Consider the following 17,486-nt stretch of genomic DNA (forward strand, 5'->3'; position numbering starts at 1 on the left):
AGTACCAGTGAGGAGGTGTGGGGTGGAGGAAGTGACCTCCTTGGATGCCCTGATCTCCATTGGTCTTTACTCATCGGCAGAGAGGACTGTGGCTGAGGAGTATTTGCAGGGATGCCCACCTCTTGATATGGAGACACAACATTGCCATCTACAAACCTCACCCTGGAGAACCAGGAAATGAAATCAACAGCAACAAATTACAAATAAATAAATAAAAATAAAAAACCCACCCCGAGATCGCAAATGTTTTACGTGTGATTACAATACTGTGTTGGTCAGCATTCATAGCTATCCTGCACGGCATATGGCCTGCAGACAGCGGGTTGGACTGTCCTTGCTTGGTGATCCTGAGATGGCAGCAAACTCAGGGCTGAAGTTGGGAGGAACCTGGGAGAGTTATCCTGTCTGGTGCCAAAAACAGCATGCTTATATCTCAGGGGCATGATCTCCAATCCCCGGGCCTCTGAACCAGAGAAGACCACGAGCATACAACAGTTACAATGATTGGGGTTCTAGACATTAATTCGAGCTTCAGCGACTCTTCCCTAAGCTCTGAGTGAGGTCCTTTGGATTCCAGGTGGAGTCTCAGTTGTTGCTTCCATGGCGTTTACTGTGAGGGTTTAACAAGCAGTGGGAGACTCCAGTGGATACTCCCTGGGAAAATTCACAAATTTACTGTAGGCATGGGTCACATTCACTCCTGGCTCTGTGTGTAGCATACACCACAAATTCCAAATAAGCATTCCCTGAAGGCCAGAGGTCAAGACGAGCAGGCAGCAAGAGAGAAAGAGGGGGCTTTGTAAGGCCTCTATTAACTGCATGTTTTAGACTGGGTTGTCCTGTGAGTGCATCTAGTCCTAATGTCTACCCTTTGCTCTCACCCTATTGTGTGTGTGTCCGGAAAACAGAGATGAATAGAAGGTTGCCCTTGTGTCCTCTTGGAGCTCATTACACAAATAAACATAAATAGCCAGGGCAAAAGAGTGCAGTTGGACTGGTGGTCTCAGGGTCGAGAAAGGCTGGGCACTGTCCTGGTGTAAGTGGAGCTGGCTTCCACCAAATCTTCTCTTCCATGGAGTAGATTAGGATTCAAACCAGTGGGTTTGCCTCAGGCACGTCCTGTGAGGGTGTCTTCTCTCCCACAGGCCAGACCTGCTGGGGACACCGTAGACCCTTCCCCATGAAGAGTCTGGGCCTAGATGGGAGGGTGAGCTAGAGGTGACCAGGGGCGACAGCGGAGCCCCACCCTGGTCTGCACCAGGTATTCTCAGGTCTTCATACTAGCCACTATACCATGCACTGGCCCTTTCCTTCCCGCCCGGTCCGACCACTACTCTGCGTTTCTGTGCCTGAGACGGAGGAAGGGACCCGCATCCAGGTGTCAAAGACCAGAAGCAAATGTCCCCCTGACCACGTCATATCTTTTTTTTTTTCTATGTGGTGGTGGTGGTGGTGGTGGGGGGAACAGAAGTAGCCAGGCCAAGCAAGTCGCTCCGATGCGGGAGTGGGGTGGGGTGGGGGGCGCCTCTCGTAAGCACAAGGCGAGGTGGTTCTCCCAGGCGGGCTGCGGCGGTTGGGGAGGGGGGGTTGGCGCACGCCCCCCAAGCCCCGCAAGCCCACGGGCTTCGCATGACATCAGATGCCGGGGAGCTCGCAGAGCGCAGGCGCGGGCGGAGCAGGCGGGCGGGAGGGGGCGCGTGGCGCTGCTGGGGAGAGCGCTCCTCCGCCCAGCTCTGTCCCTGCGCCCCGCTCCACCCGTGCCTAGCTGCCCGCGCCGAGCCTCGGGCGTCCACAACGCGACTGTCGCCCGTGCAGCCAGCGCCGCCCTCGGCTGCGCCGCACACCCTGCCTCCTCCCTTTCCGCCGTCGCCGCCGTCGGACACGCAGCCGCAGGCCGGGGCCGGGCCGCAGCTGGGGAGTCAGGGGCGCGCGCAGCCAACCCTTCCCCCTCCGGCTCCCGCACCGCTCGCCGCCTCCCCTCGCCCTCCTACTCTCCCCTCCCTGCTCCTTCGCCGCTTCCTCCTCCTCCTCCTCTCCGGGCCCCAGCTGCCAGCACCATGTCCGCAGGGGGAGATTTTGGGAACCCGCTGCGAAAATTCAAGTTGGTGTTCCTGGGGGAGCAGAGCGGTGAGTACTCGGTTTATTCTCTCGGCTCGGAGCCGAGTGCTTTCCCCATGCCGCCCATTCAGTCACCCCACTGGGGACCCTCCCAGCTCAGGCTCACCAAGGCCCTTCCACGCCCGGGCGGAGGAGGAAAGGGATGCAGATGGGGAAATGGGGCCGGCTCGGGTGGGGCCGGGCTGGGGAGGACCCGGGGTAAAGGATGGAGGCGGCTCCGGGGTCTGGGGAAGAGGGTGAGGGTGGGATCTGGCTAGGGGTCCCCCGTGCAGTTGCGTCCTGGAGGACCGAGGGCGTCGGCTAGCACAGTGGCTCTAGGCGCCGGGCTCGCGGGCTCGCTGACTAGCTCGCACTGCGGCACCGGCTGCGGAGCACGGTGCAGGTGTCTCGGTGGCAGGGAGGGTGTGGGCGAGGAGACAGGAGCCTCTTTTGGGAGAACGAGGTGGGGCTAGAGGCTAGTTGCCCCCACCCCAATAAGGTTGCGCCCAAGGGGTTCCCTGTGGACCCTACCCGGAACCAGGGGGAAGGACAAGTCCAGCCCTGAAGCAGATGGCCGCTCGGGAATGAGGGACACGACACGACACCTGTCCCTTTTTGAAAAGAGTGGGTGCAGGTGGTAGGGGAACAGAGTGCTTAGCTTCCCTGGCTTACATCTGACTGGGCAGAAGGTTCTAGACCCACTGTCCTTCGCTAATGCATTAGCCTCTTTGGGGCTCAGGGGTGTGGACCATGAGAGTGAAGATTCTCTCCATAGCAGGTGACTTGGGGGATGGAACAGAAGCGTCTCATATCAAGAAGCTTGGCACTGGGCAGAGAAAGGCCTAAGCGACACGCCCTGCCTGGCTTCCCTGCCCCCTCCAGAGAGCATCAGTGGAGCCGGTGGATTCTCCCACCCCCATCTCCCAGCTCACCGCCCTTCTTGGGGGAGGGGAGGTCACCGTGACAGCCAGCCAGAGCCGAAGGAGGGGGAGACTGAAGGTTTCTTTTGCTGTTCAGGAGCCTCCCCACCCCAAGTATCTGAAACCCAGGTTGGTCCAAGGTGGGACGCCCAGATGGAAGAGCAGCGACCCCTCTGATACCTGTAGGAAGGTGTGGCTCCATGAACCTCGGTCCAGGAGCCTCATCACCATCACCAGGGGGTTACAGAGACAAGCTAGGCTCTGAGCACTTCTGCTGGAGGAGAAGGGGATCCCCAGGGGGCGGGAATCTCTGGCTCTGCCTCTGTAAACCAGTCCTGTTAGCTGGTTTAGAGTCCAAGAGAAGGAAGGCTGTGGGAGGACCTGGTGGGCTCAGGCACAGAGCAGCTATGACGTGTGCGCGTGGGCTGTGGGGGGGTCACATGGCCACCTTCTGTCTGTTGATGCTCAGTACCTGAGATGGAGGGTTGGGATCAGAATGGAAGGAGTGGTTGCCTGTCCTGGAGAACTGGTTTGGGACATTTCAGATCGAGACCAGTCCAGCTAGGTAGTCAGCAGGCTCCGATTTCCAGTCCTTCGTAGATCCCAGTGTCACAGAGGACACCTCCGTCCCTGCTGTGTGGAAAGGGTTTGGATGCACCTCAGCCCTAGGAGGGAACCTGCAGGTGTACAGCATCCTTGAGGTAGAAGTCTCAACTATATTGTCTTTTGCCTAATTTGAGGCCTCTCAGACACTCAGTTTCTGTCTCAGAAAAAAAATGGGTGGCTTGAAGGAGCCCGTATGCCTCATGTTTTCCTCTGTGCCTGCACTATGCTCAAAGAATATTTGTTTATTCCAAGTCTGAACACAGTTCCATAAAGAATCATAGGTGGTGGATTTGAATGAAAACTCTGGGCTTCCTTAGAAACCGCGCTGATGGGGAAAACCCCTGCTGAGAGTTCTGCCAGTCCCTCCCCCTTTGCAGGTCAGAAGTCACAAAAGTGAGAGTCTACCTTTGCCCCCATGCTTCTGTGGAAAGGGAGCACCAGGAAATGGGGAGGGTTTGCCTGGAGACCCGGCGTGAATTGTGAGCATTTGAGGAGCAGGAATCCTCATTTTCACTAGCCTGTCACTGGGAAATAAGATGACCTTCAACCGGGGAAGCTACATCCAGAACCTCTTAGAAAGGATATAGGGGCTCATGGATAGTTGGTTTGGGTGACCTAGAAGGAATGCTGGACTAGTTAGCTGGAGGTAGAGTTCCTGCACCCTTAGAACATGGTCCATCAGTGAGATTAATTGCTAGCCACCTTGATCCCTTCTGGCAGACAGCCCAAGCCCCTGAATAGTTCCTTCCACTTAGCTGTGTCATTAGTGAGTTGTTTACCTCAGCTTTACAGAGCCTTTAGTGTCTGTGCGTTGCAGAGGTTATGTGTATCCCCAAGCCTGGCGGTGTCGCCTTACCTATGCATGCTTTTGCATGCTAACATCCTTTGCAGCCTGTGCTGTGGAGGGAGGCTCCCAAGGTCTGATCCAAACCCTGCCCGAGGTCTCCCTTCTTCTGTGATCTTGCAGGCCCCTTGCCTTCTATACCAGGGCACTTGAGCCCGCTGAACTCTGAAGCATAAGCTTGCCTATCTGAGCTGGGTCTGCTGGTGATGGGGGAGGGAGGACACAGACGTCTCCTGATCTCTACTCCTGGCAATATGGTGGTATGCTCTAGACTGGTGGGCAGAGATATCTGGACTCCAGAGAGGAGGGTCAGCCTTGGAGCAGGGTAAGGAAGAAGATACCCTGGGGCAGATAATCGCAGGTAGGCATGATGCCTTCAGAGGTACCAAGGAACTGGCTCAAATGGGAAAGCTTTGAGTGCCCTGTCTCTGGAACAAACTTCCAGCCTGGAAGAGAGCGTGACAGCAGAGTGAATGTTATCACATGGACTATGGACTATAGTCTGCTGGCAGTGCCAGCCCCACCCGGGGTAGGATCCTCAGTAGACTCTAGGGGACCTAGGATAAGGTATTTCTTTGCATCAGGGAGGCCATCTAGTCCCGTTTGTGCTCAGGAAGCTGTCTGGGTCTTTCTGACTAATCCTAATATGGATGACAATGATGGGGAACACAAGAGGGTGACACACACCAGGCTGGTCCGCGACCCTTCATAGCATCCAGAAGAGACAGACAGGCGCATATGTCTGAAAGGAAAGTGGACCTGAAGGGTTTCTGTCTTCCTCCCAAGTTACCAGAGCCTTCAAGGGCATCTAAGCCTCGCCAGACACATCTTGGTGTGTGTGGTGAGGAAAGGGGAAGAAAGAGTGGACATACACAAGGCAGGCTGTCTGCTGTCCCAGGCTGAGGTCAGTAGGCCAGCCTGTACATCCTTAGGCCTGAGTGTGAGCACAGGAAGAGATTTCAGAGAAGCTCCCCTGCTCCCCTTCCTCTAGCCTGCTCGCCAGAAAGCATAGGTGGAGGCACGGGATATCAAGAATGACCCTAAGGGATCTGGCTTGCTGGCGCCCAGTAGAGACTGACCCCCACTTCCTCCAGTAAAGGAGGACAAGCTTCCCACAGGCTCAGTCCTGTTCCCCGCAGCCTCCCTACCCACCAGCACACAACTGCCCTTCACTAGCTTGGTGATGTGCCTGCTGCTGCCCTTCCAGAAGCTTTCTCCTCCTTTCAATTCCCAGGCCTGCCTTGCCACAAATGGGCACAACTTGGATTTTTTTTTTAAACAAGCACTTAAAAAAAAAAAAAAACAGTTGGTCATGTGCTATCCCATGACCCTCTCCTGTTGTTTCAGTTAGCTAAGGATTTTAGGATGCTCATTAACCCTTTGGGGTACCCAAATTCTGGGACGCCAGAGCACTTCTAAAGGATTGTGCCTTAGTCATCTCCTGCTCTCCCCGCCCCAGCTGTGGGCTGTGTGTGCTCACCAAATATCTTGATTTGAAGATGACGGCATCCTTGATGTGTGAGATTTGATGACGGCCTATCGGCAGATTAGCAGTGGAGGAGTCAAGGCAGCTTCGTGCAGCTTCCCTTCATCCTGGCACTTGCCGCCTTCTCTTACCAGGGACACTTGGCAGGTTTTTTTTCTTCAGGGAACTTCATCATTGTGCCATGGTCATGCACAGTCCCCTGAGATCCTCAAGGATTTCCAACTCCTTTTATATCTCTGAAGAAACGCGGGGGAGCTTCCATCTTAGCAGGGTCAGGAAGGGCATGTCAGACCAGAGCAGTTCTCTTGGGGACCTGGACTAAACCACCAAGCTCTTCTGTACTTCAGTTGCTTGTCTTACTTTCTTTTCTCTTAATTTTCTCTCTCCCTACCCCCTCCCTTGAATAATAACACACGAGAGAGAACCTTGGATATTGGGTGCAGACTTAGAACCCTTGGTTTCTGTTTGTTTCGAGAGGCGTGTAGGAGAGACTCACATAGACACTAAGAGTGTACCAGTGTGCTTTCTGGTACTGTACTGAAACATCCGAGTCAGGCTAGCTTTGTAAGGAAAGCGGGTGCCTTTAGCTGACACCAAAGAGTCAAGGACAGGGTGCTGGTAAGTGGCTCGGTTCTAGTGAGGCTGTCATAACAGACGACATCAGTGTTGGGAGTGATTATGAGAGCGTGAGGTCACATTACCACAGGACGGTAGATGGCTTCCAATCCTTTCCCAGTCAAGCTCCAGTGCATCAGAAACCTCCTAAAAGGTTTCTTGTCTTATTTGTGTGGACAGTTGAGTGGGAATGGGGGTGGGAGAATAAGATGGTGGACAGGGTCTTATATAGTCCTCACTGGCTTTGAACTCCCCGTGTAGCTAAGGATCACCTTGAGCCCTCCAACCTCCACTCCTGAGTGCCAGAGATTGAATGCAGGGCCTTGTGCTTGCTATATTAAGCACTCTGTCATCTGAGCTAAGTTCCCTGGTCCCACCTCTTAAAAGACCCACTGCTACCTGAGGGACAAACCACATCCGGACTAGAGACTTGAAGACTATATGCAGCACAAGAGAAAAATGGCGTCAATAGTGCCAAAGATCTATACAAGAGAATATGCCAGTAGAGAGAAAATAAAGTGTGCTGGGTATGCCCTATAGTGATTACCAGCTTTTGAATAATAACGTCATTTTCTATAGTCCTTAAATAGTTATAAATCCTTTAAAAATGTAACAAAATAACTTCCTGTCCTTTTCTTCTACAATTGCACCCCTAAAGTTAGTCCATGTTGCCCTGATACTGCAGACAGTCCTTGGCAGAGCCAACAGAGGTGCATGTTGCATCCAGCCCGCCCTTGCCACCCAACCCCATTCGGTGTCTTTCACTGTTGCTGGACATACAGAGCTGCCTGGTCTTAATATAAATAATGAAATTGTTGGGCAGAACCATGGAGCCAAGTTAAAGGTTAGGTAGAACAGCAAAAGCCTGAATGGGGTTGGACTACTGTCCTGTGCGTGTGTGCGTGTGTGTATGTGTGTGTCTGTGTCTGTCTGTATGTATGTATGTATGTATGTATCTGTCTGTGATCCTTTATTGTGTCTCATTGTGCAGAAGGGAAGATGGAGGAACTCTTGGTGGAGGTTGCCAAGGAGAAGTACGAGACACGCCCTGAGATGGGCAGCTCTTTTGTTCCAGCCAGAAATACAGGCTGCTGGGAAACGGGGCTCCAGGCAGGGCTTGGGGACTTGAAGTCCCAAGAGGACTGGGAATGGCAGGCAGTCTTTGTTTCTAGAGCCAGGGAAAGGATGGGTGCTGGTTCACTTCTCAGGACTCCTGAGGAGGTCTATATTATATGCCGGGGGTTCAAAAGGCAAATTTTCTTCCTTATTTCTATAACTTTCGCTTGAAACTAAGAGGGATCATTTCAAAAAGAAAAATTTTTGTTGCCATGAGTATTTTTATCACTTTAATAAAGTAGTTTATTTTTAGTATAAAAACATATTTATCGCCGGGCGGTGGTGGCGCACGCCTTTAATCCCAGCACTCGGGAGGCAGAGGCAGGTGGATCTCTGTGAGTTCGAGACCAGCCTGGTCTACAAGAGCTAGTTCCAGGACAGGCTCCAAAGCCACAGAGAAACCCTGTCTCGAAAAACCAAAAAAAAAAAAAAAAAAAAAAAAACATATTTATCTTGTGCTCTTGGTAACAAGACCAGTGGGAGCCTAGGTAACTGGGGCTACGTGCCTTGGCCTGGCGCACCCAAGGGACAGACCTGGGTCCTGAAGGATACAGATGATAGTGTAGCCCTGAGGGCAGAATTGCTTCTTTAAAGCGGTCTCCAAGAGGGCTGGGAAGAGGGCTCAGCCATGAAAGGCTAGGTTCACAACCAAAACTAAATTGTTCAAGAAATACATAGAAAGGCTGGTTGTCGGTGTCCTTCCCTGCTAACCCCAGGTAGCTCTAGGCACCTCAGGTCTGGTGCCCCAGGCTCTCCAAGAGCACTTTGTACTTTTCCGCTCGCCCATGACAAACATGCAGTGATAATCATTTTGTGGTTCATGAGGCAGCGGCTGGCTTGGCCGGGGCTGGTGAGGTAGCTTAATCAAGGGAGTGTCTTGCAAGCATGAAGAACTTCTTTGGTTCCCCAAAACTCATATGCGGGGTGTGGTCGGGAGGTAATGACACATGCCTTTAACCCCAGCACCCGGGGAAAAGCAAAACTAACAAAACACAAACAACTGTAAAATAGTAGGTTGTGGTAATAAATATTTTTAATCTCAGCACTGGGGAGGCAGAGGCAGGTATATCCCTGTGGCTCACTAGCTAGCCAGCATGGGCTACTGGCTGAGTCCCAGGCCAATGAGACTCTGTCTCAAAAAAGGGGGAGGGTTATGTCTGAGAAATGACAGGTTGGCCTCTGACCTACATACACACCACACACACACACATTCACTCACTCACACACTCTCATACACCCCACCCAAGCATTTAGACCAGGTCATTGTCAAAGTCAGGCCTAGGGCCAGGAACAGGGCCAAAAGAACATTAAGGACTTAGGAGCATGAGGTCTGCCATAAATGACTCAGAACACCTGTGCCAGACACATTGCTGAAGAGGAACCGGCACATCCCTGTGTAGAGCAGGCCATGAAAGGTGTCGGAGCCCAGCACAGGAAGGACGGGCCTTTGGCTGGTGACTCTGGCAGGTACTTTGTCTCCCCACACAGTGAATTGCTTACTTGGGATGCCTTGAAGGGGACCAGTAGAGAATCAACCTTCAGCCTACTTCTTCTGGGGACATCCTGCCTAGGGTCTAGCTGGGAACCCGTTACCAACAAGGGATGAACCCATTCAAACAGTGTCAGCTTGTCAAACCACCTGCTGTGTGGACTGTGTGCCTGGGTCTACAGTGTCCTGGAGACTCAGATGGTATTTGTCCCCAGCTCCACTCTGGCTCCCAAGACTCCTGGGTAGGGTGGCTTCTTGGGCCAGTGGAGCTCGGACTCTTCCTTCTGTAATCTGTGCTGGCACCAAGCACGATGCCAGGAATACAGTGACACATCAGCCTAGAGATGAGCCTAGAGATGAACCTAGAGATGAGGGGCTGCGGGGTGGCAGTGCTGGTTAGGATCAGGAGTTAGCCAGCTCTGCTCTGGCTCCTCTCTCCTGGTGTGTTTGGTCCACCCTCTCCTTCCTGTCACCAGAAGGCATTTCTTCCACATATGGATGACCTAAGATGAAGGTAGCCAGGAAGGTGACAGCTCTCAGGCACCCAGGGCTCAGATAAGGAAAGAGCCAGAACCAAGGCAGTGTTGGTGACCCTACCTAAGCTCCTGCTCCAACCATCACTATGTCAGACTTCCCGAGTCCTGGGCTTCTGCCCTCACTGTCTGGATGGTGTTTGGGGTGCAGTAGGACCACGCATGCTCCTTTTCCTTAGTTCATGACCTTGCTGGAATTTCACAAAGATCAAATGTGTGAGTACACGGCACACGGTTAAAGCCCAAGTGCCAGCTGGCTTTGTCAGTAAAATCGTGACGGAAACCTCCCCTCCCCTCCTCACCGTGCAGCTGTTAGGGAAGGCACATAGGTGCACGGAGCATTTCTGCAGGTATGCTGCAGCACACAGCCTCAGCGTGGCACAGTGGCTTTTCCATTTGACAACAGAAGAGAAGGAGGCTTTGTGAGGAGGAGGCGTCCGTGGACCCAGTAAAGCCCAGAGGCAGCCTCTACTCAGCAAGGAGGAGACCTGGGCCTCTGGCTTAATGTTTGCCCTTACTCATCCCTCCTCGGTGGCAGGAAGTGGCACCAGCTCACCAGCCTACCCCTTCAAGGCCACCAAAGCCCCTCATGGGAAGAGCACTTCATCTTTCCCAACAAACAGGGGCAGAAGCTGTGTGTGATGTGACTTAGGGCCTGTGGAATGTTCAGAGCGGCACTTGGCCTGAGGTAAGTGGGAAGACACCCCAGCCATTATAAATAGGAAGCAGTGTATACAGAAGCAAGGCTGTGGCCATGGTCTGCTTGAGGGAGCCATCGGAAGTTCTCAGAGGTTTTAGGACAAGCGGGAGAGCACCTGCAGGCATGGAGATGCAGGGGTCAAAGGGCTCCGCTCTACCAAGACAGTAGAAGGTTTGGGGCCTCTGGAGAACTGGGCATGGTTCAGGGCTGCGGGCAACCTGGTAGCCTACAGGCATGGGAGAGTAGCAGGTGTAGGGCTCGAGCCTACTGATGTCAGGGCCAGACCTAAGGGGCCTCCCTTGACTTCCCACGCCAGTATCTGAGCCTGTCTTGTAGAGAGTGGGGACCCAGGGAGGCTTCAACAGGAGGCCCATGCTCATGGATTAGGAGACGAAAGTCCTAATTTGAAGGTCCAAGTGACTGAACTTGGCCCAACAGAGGACGTTCAGAGCATAGAGTGGGCTTCCGGGGGTCTAAGTTCAGTCCTCTGCCTCGTCTGGCCTGCCTAGTTGGGTGGGTGTATTCTCTCAGTTTGATCTTCAGAGAAAAGCCTCAGGACAATGAGAGGAATAGGGGAAGACTCGAAGCCTTGTCTCACACTGCCCTCAGATGTCCCAGAAATAGCCACTTTGAACTCCCCTGTCTGCCTAGCCTCCACAGTAGGCTGGTGCTCCTGGCTACTCTGACCTTGGGGGCAGGGGTGTTTTAGGTTGTAGTAGGGCCTTCCAGACTTTCCTCTGCCAGCTGCTCAGGCAGATGCAGCATGCAATAAGAAGCAGGTATTGGCTCTCTGATCAGCCTCCTGCCAGTCCTCCCTTGCTCACCCCCCCCCCCACTTCCTCCACTGCTGCTGTCTCCCCTTCAAGATGAGGAGATTTGAGAGTACAACACAGCTGAAGAGAAAGTGCTCTTCCCTGCCTTGGAGACCAAAACCTAATCTTAAACTGACTGCTCCAAAAGCCAGGGTTGAGAGCCAGGAGCCTGGTCGGGGGTGGAGAACTGCCACCCCTGAGCACACCCCTAACTGGAAAGAGCGGCCTGTTGGGATCAGCTGGGGACTGGTTTTCAACCTTGATGACCCGTGACCTTTGCTCCCTGCCCTTCCTGTCTTGGCAGTCTTCCACTGCAGTGGAACACCACCTGGTATAGCTTTGGTAGCAGGGATGTAGCCCTGATTGCTTTGTCTGCATTGACAACCCCTAGAACAGTACTGGATCTATCATCTCTGAGGTCAGGGTGGGGGACGGCTCGTCTCTGTGTTGGAGCTCAGCAGAGGACAAAGGCACCACTTTGACTTGTTCAGCCTCTTCGGGGTCTCTGTATCCCCATTTCTAGGATAGGCAAGGGTGGGAGCTAGAGACCCAGCCCCAGTTCAGGAATAGGTTGCTGTAACTGACCTGTGCACCAGAGCCAAGTCCTGGGGGACGGGCAGATAAAGTTCTGGCTAACTCTAAGAGAGGGAGAGAAACATCCCCCTGGCCTTGTGATGAGCAGGGAGGGGCACACAGAGCAGAGCAGTGGAGGCCTTTGGAACCCCACCCCTCTCTCTCATGAGTCTGGTGAGTAGGTCAGGAGGGAGCCACAGGTGTAGCCAGAGGGGAAGACAGAGACCAAGGAGTCAGGGAAGGAGTGCTTACTGCCTCCAGCACAGGCCAGCACCACAGCCTCCCTAGGACTTAAAGGGCTCGCTGTCTTCCCTGGGGCTTCCAGAGCCAGGATGCTTGACTGCTCATGGTACTATCCATCCCAGGGTTCTGACCAAGTCCAGTCAAAGGCTGGTGGGTCTGTCAGACTGCTTCTGGTTCTTGGGCACAGGATATTGTGACCGTGAAGGCCAAGAAGAGGACTGTAGCCCTGTGGGGCAGTCAAGAAAAGGAAGGTTCTGAGTGGTGCTTGCTGGAGGACCTCCATCAGCAAGTCCCAGTATCCCAGTGCTTCCCATGGGGAGCTAAAGGGAGGGGCACCGGGTTCCACCTCTTCCTCCCCCAAGGATTTTTTGCTGCTGCTGTGACCCTGAAGATAACACTTACCTGGTCCCTGTAATAATGTCACACCTTGGGACTGAACTCTCTGCTGACTTCTGCTGCTTCTGTAGAGAACACTCCCCAGGAAGGGCTTCGTTTCAGGAAAAAAACACTCCCAAATTATTTTTAAGTTCTTAGCACGTCCTACATGCATCCCTAGGGTCTGTGTGTTCTTGATTCTGATTCATCCGGTTTCCTCCTGCTTCCCTACACCCCACCATAGTACTGCAGGCCACTGCCCAGATCACATGGAGCAGGAGGCCTGACTAGGAAGGCACCTGGCCCATCTCCAGTCCTGGACCTTTCCTACCCACATGTGGGGCCAGAAAAACTCAGCTCTTCTCAAGCTCTGGGAACAGAAGGGCTGCTGGAGCTGGCGTCATTGGTGTCTGCTGTTTGGGAGCCCCAGCTGTGGTGTGGGCGAACTGGGCAGAGGTGTGGACCAGTAGGCACTGCAGAGCAGCCCTGCCTTCTGCCTTCATCCCAGCAGACTGGGAGGAATGTCTGAAGGCTAGGAGACCTGTGGCGGGGGTCTGAGGGTGGGGAGTCAGCCCAGTTCACAGCCGTAGGAGGGGGAAGGGAAAGGCAGTCGGGGGTGAGCGTGTCACACTGAGTCCCATCTCCTCAAATATCCTTCCTCTGAGCGCAGATGAACTTGGTGACTTGCTGCTAGCCTATACAGTATGGCGGAGGTGTCAAGAGGTCACTCGTTAAATTGAGTCATATTATTGAGAAAGGTAACAGGATAGTTTGTCCTTGGATTATTTTTCATTGATTAATTAAAATTTATTCTTTAAAAGTGTCATACATGTATGCAGTGTGCTTTGATGATAAGCATCCCTTATGTTCCTATTCCATGTCCCCCAGCTGTCTTTCTCCACTTCTCTCCACCATATATTTTGAGACAGGGTCTCTCAACGAACCTGGAGTCATTGATCGGCTAGATTCACTGTTCAGTGAGCCCTGGTAATTCTCTTGCCTCTACCTCCTGTGCTAAAATTTATAGGCATGTGCTGCCTGAAAAAAAAATAGCCCTGGCTTTTCACAAGGGTGTTGAGGATCTTACTGAAGTCGGGTCCTCATGCTTGTGTGGCAAGCCCTTTGCCCCCTGAGCCATCTCCCCAGCCCCTCTGAACTGTTTTATTAGAAAATTATTCCTCCAGGCCTCAAATAAGCTGCCTTACTGTGTATAAGAGGGACTTTCTGGCTGGGAGCTGTGGCTGGGCCTCTAAGAAGAAAGTGCAGCCACCAACCAGCAAGAGAATGAGGCTTCAATTCAGTCCACACCACGAAGATCCAAATTCTTGTCTTCTACTTTATAAGCTTGGAGGAGGATTCTAACTTCAGAAAATAAGTACAGCCTAGCAGACACCGTGTTTGTGACCTTGTGATGGTGCACAGCAACAGATAGCTTACACAGAGGAGAGAAGGTGGTGGGGGTCCCTTTGTCAGAGAAGAAGTGGAGTTCTCAGGAGGGATCCATGATCTGCTCTGGGTTAAGCAGCTGCCCAGGCCCCATTATGAAGCCCCGATGCATGATCTGCTTATGTTCTTCATGTGGTCCCAAATAAACCTCTGTCACATGCAGGGCTAGAACACCCGGCAGGCCCTTCTTGCCATGCCCTTGTGTTCTGAGGCTGCCCTGATTGGTGGCCCTCCCAGGAGCCAGGCTGCCATGCTTTGTTGTCCTCTAAGCTCTCTGTTGACTCTTGGCACTTCCTCTTGGAGCCTTCCTGGCCTGGTGGCACATTGGGGACCTTGTGGGTTCATATCAGCGGCAAGGACAAGGAGTAAGAGCAGCTTCTGAGGGCGACCTTTCAGTGGTGCCCTGGAAGAGACTGTGCCTGGCTGTGGCCCTGGTGCTGTGTCCTGTTACACAGGTGACCCCTCTCCTCTGCCTTCACATCTCTTGGATGTGTGAAAGGTAGCATGGTGCCAGCTGGCAAACCGGGAGGCTCTCAGTCTCCATGGTAACAGGGGCTGTTTCCGGTGCTACCTCTCTGGGTTCCAGCTTCTCTTCCTGTCCTCTGTAGATCCTCATACAGCTTCTCACCTTACTGCTGGCCAGGAGAAACATGAATTCTGAACCATCGGCTCCAGAGTCCTCTGTGGCTTCCAACATTATGGGGCTGCTTTTGAGACTGGCTCCTTAGAGATCTAGAGCATGCAATGTAGGGGCAGGAATCTGAACATTGCCCCGGTTCCCCTGCTTCTTCATCTAGGCTGGTGCCTGACCAGCAACCATCTGTGTTCCACAAACGTTGGAGGCACAGTGGTCCTTCCTGTGTTCCAGGTGGCTCGTGTTGACACAGGCCCGGGGGCCTGAGGTTTACAGTGCGTTTTCTTGTTAGAGACAGCAGCCCTCATGGTACATCAGCAGGAGACCTGCTGCTATGCAGGGGTCAGTATATATGTCTTGGGAACAGGAGGAGGAACGAGAGGCCTAGCAGTTTTCCTTCTCCAACTGGCTTGAGGGGAGCCGACCTCTGTCCATCTTCTCCTGAGCCAGAAGTAAGGTGAGAAGCTGTGTGAGCATCTGCGGAGGACAGAAAGAGAAGTCAGGGCCCACAAAGGCAGCACCGGAAGCAGCCCCTGTTCTCATGGAGACTGAGAACATCTTAGCTTGCCAGCCCAAGAGTTCCTCTGAGAAGAGCATGGACTTCTGGGAAGATGGCTGCCAGCGTCCGTCATCTGCAGGCCCCTTCCGCACTCCTGAGCGAGCATGGTCCATTGTCGTGCCAACGCTTTGACCCTGGTCTTGGGACCTGTAGGTTATTCCAAGTCTGACAACTCAGGGAGCACAGCCATGCCCTGCAGCTTTCTGTCTGCAATCTTGCCACCTCACCTTCCTTCTGTTCCTGAGGAACAGAGGCTTTTAACATCCACACCCCCAGCCTTGGCAAGAAAAGGATGAGCATGCCCAGTACTTTATCAAACTTATGGCTGGCCGAATCAAGACATCCTGTTAGATAAGCTGCCAGATTGCATTAGCAGAAACCTTTTTAAGAGATGGGGGGGGGGGGGCGCATCTCCCTTCTCTACAGCATGCTTGTGATCATGGTGGACCAGCTCTGCAACTTCTGAGATGCGTGGACACAGTTGGTCTGCAGTGTCTGGCTGGAGCCGGGCTGAGCCTCAGAGCAACTGACTTAGCTCAGTGTGACTTTCCTGGGAAGCTAAGGGTTGCTGTGTGTGCTATGTATGGGGACCTGCCAGTGCCAGGTGTGTGACATCCAGAAGTCTTCACTTGGCCCTGCATGGACGGCACCATACCTTTCTGGAGATGGCTATGAGTGTTTGATGCCATCCTGCGAGGCAGAAAGAATTGGGACTTGGGTAGGCTGGCTGGGGTTGGAGTAGTTCTGCAGCCTACAGTGGGGTGCCGAGATCTCGGGGGGATCCCAGAACCCCTGAAGGTGACGTTCTTGACCATCAGTCCTAACAGCAAGAAGCCCAGGGAAACTGGGGCATTTCCACGCAGACCTCTTGTATTGACCATGTATGTACACACACACGCACACAGACACACATACACACACACACGTACAATATGCATCTCAAATGTGCACACATCAGTGGGAACCTGTAATAAGAAAAGCTCACCGCAGCCATGAGTCTTGAATAGATGTACAGTAATATTCCAGTTTCTTAGGGAAATCTCACTAGGGGCAGGAGAGATGTTCAGCTGTTAAGAGCCTGCATGACCCAAGTTTGGCTCCCAGCACCCACGTTGGGTGACTTACGACTACTTGTAACTCCAGCTTGCAGGGATTCTGATACCCCCTCGCACATATATGAACAAATACTTAAAAATTAAATCTTAAAACATATTCACCAACACATTTGTTTAATCAGAATACACCATTTCCTGATTATGCTGGGTATCTCAGAGATGTGTATATACTATAACTAAAATATTATTTTTCCTTTTAATTGTCTTTTATTTTGTCATACTTTTAGGTTCATAAAAAGTTAGAATAAATAATATAAAGACTTCCCCTTTGCCTTTAAACCCATTTTCTAAATCTTAAGTAGTAAAAGTATAGCATTCTTTTTGGTTTTTCGAGACAGGTTTCTGTGACTTTGGAGCCTGTCCTGTACTAGCTCTTGTAGACCAGGCTGGCCCCGAACTCTGCCTCACTACTGGAGTGCATGCACCACCACTGCCCAGCAAGTAGTAGTGTTCTTAAGACTTTGGTCATATAGATCGTATGTATGAGGAAGCTAAACCCCAGAGAGAGTAGTAACTAGTATAAGGTCACACAGCAAGTCAGAGGCAGGACCAAGCTTAAAAAACCCAGGTGTGGTGACCCTCAGAGCAGCTGTGCTGATGACAAGACAGTGTGACTCTGTAGACGCCTCTCCTTCTGCCCCTCAGTTCTCCCGTACAGTAGATCTGCCAGCAGTGAATTGTCTTGGCATTTGTCTGTCTTTATCTCACTTTTCATTTTTGAAATATTTTTTCCTGAGATAGTAGAATCTGGGGCGGATACTATTTCAAAGAGGCTACTTCCTCAGCATGCCCTCAAAACTGGAGTCCTAGGCCAGAAGCTCAGCCCTGAAGGTCCCAACATACCAGGTCCCCATCACCTACTCCAAAGAAAGCAGGGAATGAGGGTAAAAAGACAGAGAAGGATTTTGATGAACCAGCTGTGCTGAGAAACAAACTCCATTAAGTATTTTCAGGTGGTCCATCTGGGAACTGACTCAAGGTTTAGGTCTAAATAGAAGAGTGACAGGAGTAAAAGGTTTGCCTAAGTAAGCAGTCTTGGTTAAACTGGCCAGTTCCAGTTCAGCTAGGTAGCTGAAGTCCTTGCTTGAGGGGTCAAGCCAGTCCCTGTAAGACATCTACTTCTGTGCAGGGAGCAGGGGAGGGAGGGGTGGGCAGAGGGGGGCAGACAGGGATGGAAGACACCACGAGGGGACGATACACTCAACGTGGGCATTCTGTCCGTGAGGAGCCTCTGCTGCTGATATCCAGGTGATGGTAGCCATTCCCTGGTACCTTGTGTTTCATTTTGTTGGGGGCGGGGAGGTGTCTTGGATAGTAAAGTCT

The 17,486-nt window shown here is 52.5% G+C and overlaps 1 protein-coding gene across 1 annotated transcript in view; it reads left to right on the forward strand.

The window, feature by feature from the left end:
• The first annotated feature begins 1,841 nt into the window (after nt 1-1,841).
• The window catches only part of Rab6b (RAB6B, member RAS oncogene family), a 59,729-nt gene continuing 44,084 nt past the window's right edge, over nt 1,842-17,486 (forward strand). The window contains exon 1 of the mRNA XM_038322813.1: nt 1,842-2,127. Within this exon, the coding sequence (XP_038178741.1) occupies nt 2,058-2,127 (70 nt within the window). The 5' untranslated portion in view covers nt 1,842-2,057. The remainder of the gene's footprint in view (nt 2,128-17,486) is intronic.

Source organism: Arvicola amphibius, chromosome 3, assembly GCF_903992535.2.
Source record: "Arvicola amphibius chromosome 3, mArvAmp1.2, whole genome shotgun sequence".
Lineage (NCBI taxonomy): Eukaryota > Metazoa > Chordata > Mammalia > Rodentia > Cricetidae > Arvicola > Arvicola amphibius.